The 15,105-nt window shown below is 39.7% G+C and overlaps 2 protein-coding genes across 16 annotated transcripts in view; one reads left to right on the top strand and one right to left on the bottom strand.

Moving 5' to 3' along the window:
• Positions 1-2,023, bottom strand: part of LACC1 (laccase domain containing 1) — a 66,930-nt gene extending 64,907 nt beyond the window's left edge. For 2 of the 4 annotated variants that reach the window (XR_010937013.1, XM_067713612.1), the window contains exons 1-2: positions 1,807-2,023; positions 31-635 (exon numbers count right to left, since the gene is read on the bottom strand). Coding sequence is in view for 2 of the 4 variants with exons in the window: in XM_067713612.1 (XP_067569713.1) it covers positions 31-580 (550 nt within the window). In the remaining 2 variants the exon portion in view is untranslated. The remainder of the gene's footprint in view (positions 1-30; positions 636-1,806) is intronic. The other 2 variants (XR_010937012.1, XM_067713611.1) reach the window with 1 other exon arrangement.
• A 68-nt stretch (positions 2,024-2,091) lies between these two features.
• Positions 2,092-15,105, top strand: part of CCDC122 (coiled-coil domain containing 122) — a 33,773-nt gene continuing 20,759 nt past the window's right edge. The window contains exons 1-3 of one of the 12 annotated variants that reach the window (XM_067713621.1): positions 2,092-2,272; positions 6,012-6,105; positions 10,429-10,516. Coding sequence is in view for 5 of the 12 variants with exons in the window: in XM_067713613.1 (XP_067569714.1) it covers positions 10,471-10,516; positions 11,032-11,147 (162 nt within the window). In the remaining 7 variants the exon portion in view is untranslated. Of the gene's footprint in view, positions 2,273-2,483; positions 2,561-6,011; positions 6,106-6,448; positions 6,536-10,361; positions 10,517-11,031; positions 11,148-15,105 lie in introns of those variants that run through there. The other 11 variants (XM_067713613.1, XM_067713614.1, XM_067713617.1 and 8 more) reach the window with 11 other exon arrangements.

Genomic DNA, 15,105 nt, shown 5'->3' with positions numbered 1-15,105 from the left:
AGTAAAATCAACAGATAGTGTTTAACGTACCTGGGATCAAAGGAGATGTGATAATGGTTAATTCTCCTTTCAGTGTTGGCAAACTTCTCAAATATGTTTCTATTTCATTCTGGATTGCCTCTAGTTCTTGAGCTGTGATTATGTTTATTTCAGTAGGCTGTTTCAAAAGACCTCCCCTCAAAGTCATCTGTAAATCTTCAAACTCAAAATTGTAAACATCAGTGAAGAGTTGACCAATAAAAGCCTTCATTAATGTCTTCCGGTGCACAGGCACAATTACCTTAATGCTGCTCAAATTTTTTTCATCAATTTTTTGTTTAATGGTATACAATGAGGCAGCCATGCTGGAATTGCTAACAGTCTCAAATTCTCTCAGGAAAGCAGATAATCCATTGCTTGTTTCTAATTCACAATCATCATGGTCACAGCTGATGTTACTGCAACACATTATGCAAAGGAACTTGGCCTTGGCACCATGGTGGTTTCGGACAGCATTCAATGTCATTAGTAATGTCTGATGACAGTTTTTCTGAGAGTTTAATTTCAAACCAAAGAGATCTATCAACACTGCTTCTGCCATCCTTCAACACTGTACAAAGTTCTTCAAAGAAGGTTTTTGTGCCCCCCAAAATCACCTGTAAAGAAAAATTAGCCTAAGTAAGAATACAAAGTTATATCAATCTCCTTATAGTTACAACAGAAACTTGTGGATGGGTAAAAAGAATTGCATTGACTTAAAAATGTAACCAAAATAGTGAATCTAGACTCCTCCCAGAAAAGCTAGTGCACTATTTGTCAGAACCAGGACAATGAAAAGCAAAGCCATCTCTTAATTCATTTTGTGAAAGTACTTTACATCTTTCCAGCAGAACAACAGTTTTTGTTTTGTTTTGTTTTCAGGTAGCAATTTTTTAAAAATATCTTTATTGGAGTATAATTGCTTTACAATGGTGCAGGTAGCAAATTTTAAGCAGGGAATTACTTGTTGACTTAGACAAAGTCCTGTATTTTAATTACAGGGTGTCAACTTATTGATATATCATTAATCCGGATATCACTGGTTTGTTAATTTACATCCCTTCATATGAAATACCTGGGTGTCGAGTTCAATAGGTTAAAAGGAGCTGCACCTAAAAATTAAAAATTTTTAAATTCTTAATTGCTTTTTTTTTCCTTCAGAAAAATTGCATTTTGTTATTGTTGTTTTTCAGAAGCAGACTCACAGATACAGAGGACAAACTAGTGGTTACCAGCGTGGAGAGGGAAGGAGGGAGGGGCAAGATAGGGGTCGGAGATTAAGAGGTACAAACTACTATGTATAAAATAAATAAGCTACAAGGATATATTGTACAGCACAGAGAATATAACCAATATTTGATAATAACTTTAAACGGCATAAAATCTATAAAAATATTGACTCACTATGTTGTACACCTGAAACTAATATTGTAAATCAACTACAATTTTTTTTAAATGCGTTTTTAAGGAGATAAAAGCAGACTCCAGGATTCACGCAGGACTCAGGTATGGCAATTATCTCATAAGCAACGGCAATTTGGATCAGGTGTGCGTCCCACCTGCTCTCCTCTTCACTCTCCGCCCACAGATCTTCTCCCCCCAGCCCCTGCCCTCCCCCACCCCAGGCTGCCGGTCTCTCTTTGGTGACCCCTTCGGTGACCCCCTGTGCCCCGGATGGTTTTCTCCTGCCGCCACTCCTAACCCCCTCGCTCTGGACCGTGAAAAGCCCCACGACGCCTCTGCCACCCGCCCGGTCCGCGCTCGGCCCTGTGGGGCGCCGATCCTCACCTGCCGGACTCCTCCCGCCCTTTCGAGATTTTCCGCCGGCCGGACGCACACCCGAGGTCGTTCTCCGTCCTCGCCCGTCGCGCGTCGCCTTCCGCTGCACACTCGGTGAGCGGCGAGCTCTGAGGCGTCTGCCGCCCCCAGTCCTCCGCCTGAACGAGACCAGGAGGCCGCGAGCGTGTGCCCGGGCGCTGGGCGGGCGGCGCCCGTCCCGCCTCACCCGCCTGACCGCGGACTGACGGAGCCCCCGCCCGGCAGCCCCCTGACAGCCGCGGAGGCCGGGCCGGGGGGCTGGGTGCGGGGAAAAGGGAGCGACCCGGGGAGCGACCCTCGGGTCGAACGCGCCAGACCGCGGGGAACCGTCAGCAGTTCCGGGTCAGAAGGGCGCCAGCCCGCACCAGCCGCCCGGCGCCAGGAAGAGGAACGGGAACCGGAGCAGCCGACCGACCGAGTGACCGGAGCCAGGCGGGTCCGCGGGCCGGTGGCTGGGCGGGGTGGGCGGGGCGCGAGGGAGCGGGGCGGGCCTCCGGACTGGGCGCGCGGCCGAGCGGCTTCGGGTCGATGACCTCCTCCCCCTGCCCGGAAGCGATGAACCCCTTTCCCGGCGTCCGCGCTCCCAGTCGGGCCACAGCGAGTCGCCGGCCCGGCAGCGCGGTCGGGACACTCGGTTTCCTCCCCAGAGCCCAGGTCTGAGAACCTCCTCGCGTTAGCGCTTGGCACTCTGTCCCATCCAAGTTCAAGTAACGTGCCTCCTGAGGTAGACTTTTTAAATTTTTTTAGCGGTTTTGCTTTAGTTGTTTCCAGAAACGAGTTGGCTGAACCCCTCCTTTGCCTTTTTGCTGATCCTGCCTAACTTGCTGACTAAACTTTACAGCTCCAGCACGTGTGTGGATAAACGGAGGTCCTAGGTGCCCTTTGAAAACTACGCGCCAGGAGTAGAAAATTAGAAGGCACTGACCCTTAGAGTTGTGATAAAGATGTAAATTAGCATCCTTTCTCTGCCCTGAAAGAGCATAACATTCATTTATTTAAAAATATTGAACAGCTCCTATGTATATGGAAGGCAGACACTCTGGCCAAGGGGAAATATCTCCAACCTTCAAAGAGTAGGAGAAAGGATGCTTCCTGTGGAACTGGTTATGACAGAAGGAGGGGGTCCCTTTCTTCTGACAGTCGCTCAGACGATAAGTGCTGAAGAACCTGTCCCTGAGAGAAAGAATCTCAGCCATCTGGGAGTTTAGAAGAGCACCTGAAGTGGGCAGGTGCTGCTATTCTATGGCATCACCAACCCAGAATAGGAACCCACTGTTCAGTGTCTGGCAGATGTTTCTGTCAAAAATTGTACTTTCATCATTTTTGCTGGACATTTATTAAGAGCACTGAGTGCTATGTGGTTCACCTGATGCACTCTGCTCTGAGCTTGCTTTATGTTAAATATTACTGTAAGCAAAATAGAGGTCTTTAGTTACAAAGCTGGGTGAAAACATTTATCTCTGTTTTTATAGACAATGGTGGGAATTCATTTTCTGTCATGCAACAGTAACAGTAAAAAAGGTAAAAAAGAAATATTTCAGAATAGGGAAGCTGTCAGGGAAGAGAAAGTTTGCTGTTATATTGTATTTATATACCATTTCCTTTCATCATCTGGTACTGGGCTGTGGCCTCATCTCCTAGCACTCTCTTACCTCATCCCCATTCCCCCCACTCCAGTGGCTCTCAATCCTGGCTACACCTCAGAACTACAAGTAGAACTTTAAAAAAATATAAATCCAGGGAGCTTCCCCCTCCCCCACCTCCAGATATACATTTGAATCAGAAACTCGGGGAGTCAAGTCTCACTCGGGGAGTCAAGTCTCGGCCTGTTTTGCTTTGCTTTTTGTTTTGTTTTAATCTCTACAGATGATTCAGATGCATAATTAGATTTGAAAAAACAACTTCCCTATTCCCAAGCCACTCAAACTAAAGGCTGTTCCTTGGAACACCATATGATTTCATCCTTTGCATAAGCTATCCCTTCTGCTTAGAACACTCTTCTCTTTATATGCTTTTTTTAGCTGTTACTTGTTCAAGACCCTTCAAGCTCAAACATCACCTTGAATCCCCATCCCCTTGCTAAGCAGAATTAACTGCTTCTTTTAGCATTTTGTTTGTATGGGAGAAGCTCTCTCATAGATGCAACCTGTATCCATAACCAAGCAGTACATTGAAAAAGTCAATTAAACATTAAATTGTATACCTCATAAAGATGAACATGGTAGTATATAAATTATATCTAAATAAAACTGTTTCAAAGGAAAGTCAGTTAAACCAGAGAGTTATGAAAATATACCATAATACCTTAAACATTTTTTAACCTAAAACAACTATATGCTTGTTTGCCAATCTGTTGAGAAGGTCCAAGACCTTTTCTTTGCACATGGCCTCCTGATTAGAGTTCTCTGCATCATATCTCTTCCATAAACTACACTTCTCAACCATCAGCTAAGCATTCCCAAGATTCGGTTCCTTTAAGAGGAAAATAACCTAGAGGCACTTGTGAAGCTGAGTGCAGATTTCTTCTTTATAATCATTTATAGTTATCTCACACATTCAAACAACTCACCTTAATTGGGTCTTTCCAAAATATTAAACATAGCTTTTAAAGAAACAACAAACTTTATTTCCACACTATTTCATTGGTTTACATAATATTTAATTAAATTATGAAAGCACAGTGACAAGTACAACTGGCATAAACAGGTTCAGGAACAAACACAAGTGACATTGTCAGCTGTACAGTTCCACTGGTAGGAGCAGAAGTGGGCAGACTCACTGGAGACTAGCTTTGTAACCCTTTAGCATTCAGCATGCGCATTCAGCGTGATGTGGGAATTAGCAGCTTATGATTTAAAAGGAAACAAAATGAGTCAATTGGTTAGAGGTTAAGTGTAGGTAGACTAAGAGAACACCTACTGTTCCTCTACATTTTCATTATTTGACTTTGCATCTATTTCCCCCATAGAGACTTAGAGTATTTTGGGGGCAGAGAGAGTGCCTGGCTGTTGAGGGGAACCTTTGGGAAAATCCCCAGGCATTCTTAATCACCATGTAAATCCTTATCATGAGAACAATTAGAATAAAACTGGGAACACTTGTCTTTAAACCATTCACACTAGGGTTTATGAGTCCTTCCAGAAAAGGACATGTAACATGCAAATTTCCTTGTTAAAAGATTATGTTAGTTTCCTAAGTTTTCCATAACAAATGACCACAAACTGGATGGCTTAAAACAACAAAAATGTGTTGTGTTATAGTTATGGAGGCAGAAGTCTTAAATCAAGGTGTGTCAGGACCGTGCTCCCTTCAAAGCTTTCCTTGCCTCTTCCAGCTTCTGTTGGCTCCACGTGTTCCTTGTGTTGGGATTTATTTATTCCAAAATTTATTCTTTTTGGATGACTCTGATGATGTAACTTCTCTTGAAAACATGTGGTTGAAAAGACTTGTCCTCTTTTTTACCTGAAGTATGTACTATTGATTCTTACTGATTTGTGCAGTTTGTTACATTTTCCCCATGATTCCTCTTTAATTTATTGTTGGAATTGAACCATCCAGAACTGATTCCATCATGCTTATGACAAATATAGACATAATTTTAAACTCTCAATTCCAGGAAAACTTTTCTCTCTTCCCCAGGTCAGTTTTCTTAGCTTCCCCAGTTAAACATCAGCTTCAGTTATTAAACTCCCCTTCCACTTGGAAAACAAAAACAAAAGCAATTTCGCACTTATGTGAAAATTAACTAAGTAATTTTTCTTTCCTTGTTTTCTAATCAAATGTATGTTCTAAAGGGGGTAGGAGGTAATTATAAACTTAACTACTTAAACTGCTTGGCAGGTCCACATAGCAGCTTTTTCCATTCAGGATGAAAAATGGTGCTTATGTGACATGGGCGCACATGGACAGTTGCCTCGTCTTGATTCTTTTAAGCCTGAAGCTCTCAAAACCCGAGGGGAGTTTGACAGCCTTGCTTTATTTTGCTCATTAACTTGAAGGGAGGTACCAGACGATGAGTTTCCAAAAACTCAAGCCATGGCCTTTTTAAAATCTCCTCCCAAGGGCCAATTACAGGCACTCGCCTTGAATTCAGATGAGATGGTGCACAAAAATCATGCTCATCACAATGCTTTAGAACATACTAAATACCTAATAAATGTTAATTTGGATCCTAGTTGCTTCAGATTTCATCCTTCCTGCTTGGGTGTATGACCTTTGGCGAATTTCCTTATTTCTCGAAGTCTTAGTCTCCTCATTTACAAAATACAGGTAAGAATCATGTCTAGCTTATAGGATTGCTCTGAAGGCTAAAACAGATAATCTATGTGAAAGTACTTATGGTAATTAGTAAATGTTGGCTATAGTTAATATAGAACATGGTGGTTTATAGTATTTCCATTGCATTGTTTTCTGTAAAGCTACTTTTTTCGTTGAGAGTGTTTTGCCTAAATGATTTTTTTTTTTTTGTGGTACGCGGGCCTCTCACTGTTGTGGCCTCTCCCGTTGCGGAGCACAGGCTTCGGACGCGCAGGCTCAGCGGCCATGGCTCACGGGCCCAGCCGCTCCGCGGCATGTGGGATCTTCCCGGACCGGGGCAGGAAAAAATCGGCAGGCGGACTCTCAACCACTGCACCACCAGGGAAACCCCTAAATGATTTTTTATAAGTAATATTTGGATATTTACTCTCAAATACTATAGGTATTATAAGGTGTGTTTTTTTTAAATCAGTCACTAAATTCATAATTATATTTCCCACAATGCTTTGTATATAATATGTACCAACATACGTGGTTTGAATGAAAGAATAATTAATACTGTCTAGTCTCTAAACTCTTGTTTTTATTGATTTATGCAATTGTAATGAATTATCAGTAGATGGCAGTAGTTTGTTTTTATTTTTTGTCCATTCTACAGTAAAGATCCAGAAAAAATGAAAATTTCCTCAATTTTAAACCAGATATCCTTTCATGAATAGCTGGTTTAAATAAATATCACCCAAGAGTTCTTCAATTTATGCTGCTTCAGAAATAGATATCAAGAAGTACCAGTTACTTTATTTTTTATTGTATAAATCTAATTTTCTTAATTTTTTTTTTGGTTTCTTCATCAAATACTTTAAAGAATACAAAAATGAGTAAGACTTCCTGGAGCTTATAGTCTAATAGGGAAATATAGTATAAAGTAATGTAAACAGTAGGAATAGAAATTGTTGAGTGGCAGGAATTTGCTAAATGCTTTATATTCATTATTTCACTTCATCCTCACAAAAATCTAATGGGGAAAGTACTATTATTGACAAGGAATCTGAGGCTCAGGTTGGAAAGAATTTACCTAATAAACTAGTAAGTGGCACAACCTAGCTTCAAGATTAGCCCTATCTTACCCTGAGACCTAGACTGTTATCTATCTTGGTATAATAGAGATATAGAAACAATTGTACTAAAAAGAGAGAGAGAGAGAGATCATATATACCCAGAAAGATCAAGAAAAACTTCTTAAAGAAGATGCATCTAAGGTGGAGTTGAAAGATTGGTTGCTATTTGATGTGATCAGAACAGTGTTTCAGAAGCATTATTCTATCAGTAGAACAGGGTCAACTGAAGTGGAGATAGACTATAGTTAGACACCTGTTATGTTCCAGGCACTGTTCTAGGTCTCTTCCCTCATGGAGCTTACATTAGTAAAAGGAAATAAAAAAGAAAAATGATAAAAGTGATAAATGCTGTTAAGAAAAATGAGGCAGGGTAAGGAAATGGGGGATGAAGGTCATGTTTTAGAGGGATTATCAGGGAAGCCTTCTTAGCTAAGATAGTATTTGGAAGAGGTAAGGAGTGGTTGGATTCCAATATAATTTGAAGGTGGAACCAGTGAGTTTTGCCAAAAGAATTGCATGCAGCATGTAAGAGAAAGAAAAGAGTCAAGATTCTGATTTGTCTATTGAGTAAAACAATTGGGGCAGCAGTCTTGGGCCACATACTTGGGGAATATCTAAAATGATTTCTCAAAGGGTCTATGGAACATCAACAATGAGCTCTCATTTATGATTATCTTGGGCAAGGCTGATTAAATTGCCTTGGGCTCTATATCCTTCTAGATACCTCCCTGACAGTATTCTAGAGTTTTGAGTGTGAATAAGAAAAATGAACTTATAATTTACTGGGATGGAGAAGACCATGAAGGAGCAGGTTTAGGGGTAGTGATGGAGTGGACAGAGACATAAAGAGTTCGGTTTGGAACATAGTAAGTTGAAATGCCTATAAAAAATTCAAGTGGAAATATCAGGTAGGAAATTGTGTATGAGTCTGGAGCTCAAGAGGGATGTCAGGTTAGGGATATGAATTTGGGAGTTGTGAGCCTATAAGGGGAGTTTAAAGCCATAGAACTGGATGACATTACCTGCAGAGTAAGTTTAGAGAAAAGAAGAGGCCTGAGGACTGAGTGCTAGGGCGCTCTAACGTAAATGACAAAGGTGAGGAGGAGCCAGCAAAGGAAACCGAGAAGTATGTTGTTTCAAGGAGGAGGGCATGATCAAATGTGTCAATGACATGGATACGTTAAGGAAGATGAGGACCAAACTTGCCATTGAAGTGGCAATGTGGATGTCACAGATACCTTGATAAGAACTTTAGAGTTGTAAACGATTAATTCTGGGGGGTTCAAGAAGAATAGGTGGAGAGGAAGTAGACAGCAAGGATCTTGGCTATAAAGGAGAGCAAAGAAAGGGGTCAATAGCTGAAAGAGATTAAAGTGTCAAGCAAAAGTGGTTATTGTTGTTGATGATTATACGATAGGCTGTCCAGGATAATATGTTTGACCAAATAAAGGAGGAAATTCTATTGATGGGACGTTTGAAGGAGCAATGTCCTTGAGTAGGAGAGGAAGGGGTACAGAAGGAGAGGATTGGCCCTAGGTCAGAGCAAGTACACTTTATTCACTGCAAGAAAAGAATAGACTAGTATATAGGTATAGGTCCAGGAAGACTGGTAGATGGGGTGATTTACCACCCTCTCTGATATTTTCCTACTATCTCAGTTAAATAAGAAGAAGGGTTATCAACTGAAAGAGGAGGGGGAAAGAGATGTGGGAGGTTTGAAGACAGAGAAGAAGGAGTGAAATAATCATCCATGAAACTTGATGAATCCTCGGGGCCTAGCATCAAGGGCCCACTTGACATAAAGTGTCTTGAATTTTAAGTGAGACCACAGCACAGGTGTGTGCTTTTCTTGAGGCATATTCAGCTACTAGTATGTAAGCAAAGCAACTAGTTGGAATTTTTCCAGGGAAGTAGGACAGGGAGAGAGCGGTACAAAAAAAGTGAGGTTGAATGCAAAGGAATCTAAACTGGGTAAGTGACGTGAGTACATGAAAGGCTAAGGGACCATGAAAAGGTAGAAGAGTCAATGTGGTTGAACAGTTAGAATACTAGGAGGGATGAGCTGAAAAATAAGTGTTTGAATCTGAGATTACGGATGAGGTGTAGTGATACTCTGTGGGAGGATGGATAAGGAAAAACATCAAAGAACTGAGAAGTCAGAGTATTAAAAGTACCACCTGTGTGGATGTTGAAATTCCAAAGAAATATTTTAAAAAGTAGTAATAGAGACACAGTAAGTCAGATACTGTAATCTAGGAGTGAAGGGTAGAGATTTAGAAGTCAACTGATAATAAGGAAGAGTAAAGCTTACTTTACTTTTTACTTTTTCTTACTTTACTCATCTGAAGCTCATGATGGCATGAACTTCAGAGAAACTAGGTGGTTTTAGGGAGAAGATATTTTTAAAAGGATGTCATCTAAAAAGAAAAATCCGTACGTTCAAATGTTAAGCAGGAACACTACATTCCTTTTATTAATCATGCAAAATTGTATGATTTCTTTTGTATAGGAATGGACAGGCACAATCAGATACTCTTTTTCCAAAGACTGGTAGTGCCTTTAACTCTGCCAACTCAGCATTCATTTGTTGCACTGGTACAGGAAAGAACTCTTTCTCTCCATCTTTCAGGGGAGAAAAAAATCTACCCCTTCATCTCATCCGTTTCTCCTACGTATAGAAGAGATTGAATGGTGATTTTAAACTTGCGTAAGGCTTACCCTGGCCTTACACAGGAGTGCCATATTCCCTGCATCCTATACCCATGACAGAAGTTGCTAATTCAGCTTGGCACTGTTTTTCACAGATTCTGGTTATAGTTTTAGACTCCATTTCATAATAGTTCTAGAGGTACTAGCTACTAATCCAGAATAATTAGTTACTCACTCTATGTCATTTACTGTGCTAAGCATGTTACATACATTAATTATTACAACAGCCCTATGAGGTTTTACAGATGAGGACACTGATGAGCAAAGAAATTAAGAAACTTCCCAGTGTCATAACAGCTGAAAAGCAGGACAACCAAGATGGAAGGATAGTTCTACTTTTTCCCCAAATCTCTCACTCAGTCATTGTATTTTAATTCTTGGAGCTGATGACGAATGTCATTGTCATCCTTGTGAGATATTTGACAGTTAGTTTACTTTCAGGATCACTCATACATGACTGGAAAAAAAAAAGAAAAGTGAAAGATTATCTACACTGATTATTTTGTAGGAGTAAAGAAGGTGAACTAGAAAGGGGAAAAGAGACACAAGAATGTCAGGCAACGAAGAAAGGAAGAGTCAAGGAGTTCCTGAAGAAGGTAATGAAGGTATCTTCAGAAATATATAACTAAAAGATGAGTGGTAACAAAAAAGTAGTATGCTAGGATAATTGTGTTAAAATTAGTAGCAAATTAGAATAGAGGGAAGCTGTTGAAGTTTACCGGGAAGAAACTTATAGAATGTTTAGAAAAAGTATAACAACCTGAAAATGCAGGCCTATAATGAAAATTCATCAACTGCAATTGAGAAATGGTTATGATACCACTATAATTGTAGTATATGTGCAAATGGTCTAGATAAAAATTTTTAGGACAATCAAAATATTTATACTGTTCCATAAAGTAACAGGTATAATATTGTAGTAGGTGACTTTGAATTGTCTGTTTTTATGGCCTTTGATTTTGGTTTTGTTTATAGTCAAAAAGGAAGAGTACCAACCCTAAATTTAGTTTATTTTTGAGAAAACATAACAATTTTCATGACTTTGAGTGAAGAAACATGTTTCTTAGAATGTTTGCATTTAGATTTTTATTATGTACTTTATTTTGTCTAGCTCTGGCTAAACAAGACATATCTTCATTAACTGATGCTGTCGAGCAAGTTGCACAGCAACAACAATCACAAGCATCAGAAATAGAAAAAAACAAAAAAGTTCTGTTCAATTTGCAGGTAACCTATTTCACACAGTCTTTTAAATGAGTCTTTATGTTCTTCAAAGCTATATTAAATTTGTAACAGGAAAGTTATTAAGCATAACTTAATAACTCTGAGGAGGCAACTTAAAATGTCTGTTTTTCATATTTACACCTTCTAAATTATTCTGGTATCCCTAAGTAAAGTCTACATGAGTATTCCAGTTTCATGGAACATTTTACACATCCAGTGTGCAAACATTCAACAATGTCACTGTGACTATAAATAAGCATAAAAAATATGTCACATAGAATTATTTTAAATTCACTCTATTTGATAGTTTTTCCTAAAATTCTGATTTGAAAGAAGGTTAAGTTTTTAAGCCTGTGTTCTTAAAGCTATGGCTCATGAATTACAAGTTGCCAGTGAACATTTCAGGTAGGTAAGGAACATTTCTGTGTTCCTTAAATTTCAAAGTATGTTCATAATTCCACCACAGGCATCTGGAAGCCATACTTGTTTTTGTATTCAGCATAATTAGACATAACTGTTCTCTGTTAATATAGCTAAAGGAGCAAAAATTAAAACAGTGTATTTAATTTTTAAAGGTTTTTTTATTAAATATAACATAGAAATGAAAAGAATATGCTCTAGAGCAGGGGTCCCCAGCCCCTGGGCCATGGACAGGTACCGATCTGTGGCCTGTTAGGAACTGGGCCACACAGCAGGAGGTGAGCAGCAGACGAACGAGCAAAGCTTCATCTGTATTTACAGCCGCTCCCCATTGCTCACATTACCTCTCTGCCTCCTGTCAGATGAGTGGTGGCATTAGATTCCCATAGGAGCGCGAACCCTACTGTGAACTGCACATGCGAGGGATCTAGGTTGTGCGCTCCTCATGAGAATCTAATGCCTGATGATCTGAGGTGGAGCTGAGGCACTGGGGAGCATCTGTAAATACAGATTATCGTTAGCAGAGAGGTTTGACTGCACAGAGACCATAGTAAATCAATTGCTTGCAGATTCATATCAAAACCCTATCAGTGAGTGACAAGTGAAAACAAGCTCAGGGCTCCCACTGATTCTGCATTATGGTGAGTTGTATAATTATTTCATTATATATCACAATGTAATAATAATAGAAATAAAGTGCACAATAAATGTGATGCGCTTGAATCATCCCGAAACCATCTCCCCCCCAGTCCCCCACCCTAGGCCGAGGAAAAACTGTCTTCCATGAAACCTGTCCCTGGTGCCAAAAAGGTTGGGGACTGCTGCTCTAGAGCTGAACTGCCTAGTTTAAAAGAAGAGATTTGCTACTTCTGGTTCCATGGTTTAATCTCTCCATGCTTCTGTTTTCTCATTTGTAAAATGGAGATAATAATAAGACCTGCCTGTAAGGTTTTCATGACAATTAAATGAAATAATACTTGTAAACATTATGTAAGATATCCTTGCTGGGACCCTGGTAGGCAGTATGGGACCAGATTTTGATAATGGCTTTAGGTATTAGTGCATCAACAGAGATATGATGATAATAATTATACCTTTTTGGTAATATAGATTTCTTATAAGTATTTGCATTGCATTAGTCACTTTCAGAAAAGAATACATGTTGACAATAGGATATAATACAAAGATAATAATGTCTTAGATTTCTATAAAGAAATTTTCTATAAAAATTGTCAATCTTCAAAGAATTTTACAGATGTTTCACTTATGTTGAGGGCCTAATTTCTATTAAGCATTTTGCTAAATATAGTCCTCACTTTTACACTACTCACCGTCTATTAAAGAGGGAGACAAATAAGTAAACAAATAATTACATGCAGGGAACTGGTGTCAACAGTAGAAGCACAAACACAGGTTTAACACTGAAAGAGGAGTGATTGGTTGAGTTTTAAAAAATATCTGGAGTTCACTTGAATGATTAGGTGTCTGGGATAGGTTTGAGGGTTAGGGGGTGAGGAGGATGATATTCCAGACAAAAAGAACCTGAAAAAATTCACAGAGTCCTGAAATAAAATTGGTACATTCATAGAACTATAAGTAGTTTGATAGTGGAATAACATAAACTGTATCTTGAGAAGCAACAAGAGATGTATAGCATGATGAAAAACTTGAACTTTATTCTAGAGATGATGGGAGGGTTTTGATGGACTTCAAGCAAAAGAGTGAATGATTAAATTTACGTTTTAGAAAGAGAATTCTAGAAGCATGAAAGACACTTGTTATAATCCAACATCAATTTAAGATAAAAACTTCCAGCAAATTAGGCATAGAAGAGAGCTCCAGCCAACTAAAATAGGGCATCTACATAAATCCTACAGCCAACAGCATACCTAACAGGGAGAGACTGAATATTTCTCGCCTAAGATCAGGGATAAGGCAAGCATGTGTCTTCTCATCACTTTTATTCATTCTACGGTACTGATAATTCAAGCCACTCCTTGCAAGAAAAAGAAATAAAAGGCATCCAGATTGGAAAGGAGGGAGTAAAACTGTTTTTATTCACAGATAGCATGATTATTTCTGGAAAATCCTAAGGAATCTATTATTTTAAAAAGCTATTAGGACTAATAAGGGAGTTTAGAAAGGTTGCAAGATAAGATTAATTATAAATATCAGTTGTATTTACATATATTGAAAGAAACTATCAGAACTTAAAAATTTTAAAGCATTATCATTTACAGTAACATCAAAACTATGAAATACTTAGGGGTAAATTTGATGAAAGTTTTTGTGTTATAGACTGAATGTTTGTATCTCCCCAAAATTCATATGTTGAAGCCTTAATCACCAATGTGATTGTATTTGGAGGTGAGGTCTTTGGGAGGTAATTAGGCTTAGATGAGGTCATGAGAATGGGGTCCTGGTGGTAGGATTAGTGCCCTTATAAAAAGAGACTCCAGAGAGCTTTCTTTCTGCCATGTGAGGACACAGTGAGAAGGTGGCCCTCTACAAGCCAGGAAGAGTTCTTACCAGAACCTGACTATGCTGACACCCTTTCCAGCCTACAGAACTATGAGAAATAAATTTCTGTTGTCTTAGCCACTAAGTCTATGGTATTTTGTTATGGCAGCGCCAGCAAACTAAGACAATATGTAAGACCTGTATACTGAAAACTGTGAAACACTGCTGAGAGAAATTAAGGACCAAAATAGAGAGATATACCATTTTCATGAATCATAATATTCAGTATTGTTAACATGTGAGTTCTTTCTCTTTTATCTATTGTTTAAAAGCAGCTCCAATCAAAATCCCAGCAGGCATTTTTTAGAGAAATTGACAGGCTGATTCTAAAAGTCCTATGGAAATGCAAAGAACCTATAGTAGCCAAAACAACTGTGAAGAACAATGTTGGAAGTACTACTATTACTTTGTTTTTTTTTTTTTTTTTGGCCGCGCCACACAGCTTGCAGGATCTCAGTTCCCCAACCAGGGATTGAACCCGGGCCCTCGGTAGTGAGAGCCCAGAATCCTAACCACTAGGCCACCAGGGAACTCCCATAATATTACCTGACTTTGAGATTTATTATAGAGTACAGTAATCAGGACAGTGTAACATGGCATAGAGACAGACATATAGATCCATGGAACAGAACAGAGTAGTATCCAGAAATAGCCCCACACATAACAATTGATTTCAGAGGTGCTCTCATGGACAGAATGTTTGTGTTCCTTCCAATGTGATGGTATTTGGAGGTGAGGCTTTTAGGAGGTACATAGGTTTAGATGAGGTTGTGAGGGTGGGGGCCCTATGATGGGATTATAGGAAGAAAAAGAGATCCCAGAGCTTTTCTCTCTCCTTCTCCTTCTCCTCTCCTTCTCCCTCCTCCCCCTCCCCTCCCCCTCCCCCTCCCTCTCCCTCTCCCTCCCCCTCCCTCTCTCTCTGCCATATGAGGACACAGCAAAAAGGTGTTTGTCTGCAAGCCAGGAATAGGCCTCTCACCAGTAACCAAATCTGCTGCACCTCGATCTTGGACTTTCTAGC

The sequence above is a fragment of the Pseudorca crassidens genome, chromosome 18 (genome assembly GCF_039906515.1).
Source record: "Pseudorca crassidens isolate mPseCra1 chromosome 18, mPseCra1.hap1, whole genome shotgun sequence".
Taxonomy (NCBI): domain Eukaryota; kingdom Metazoa; phylum Chordata; class Mammalia; order Artiodactyla; family Delphinidae; genus Pseudorca; species Pseudorca crassidens.
The sequence above is the reverse complement of the archived record's forward strand: the minus strand, read 5'-3'. Positions and strand labels throughout refer to the sequence as shown.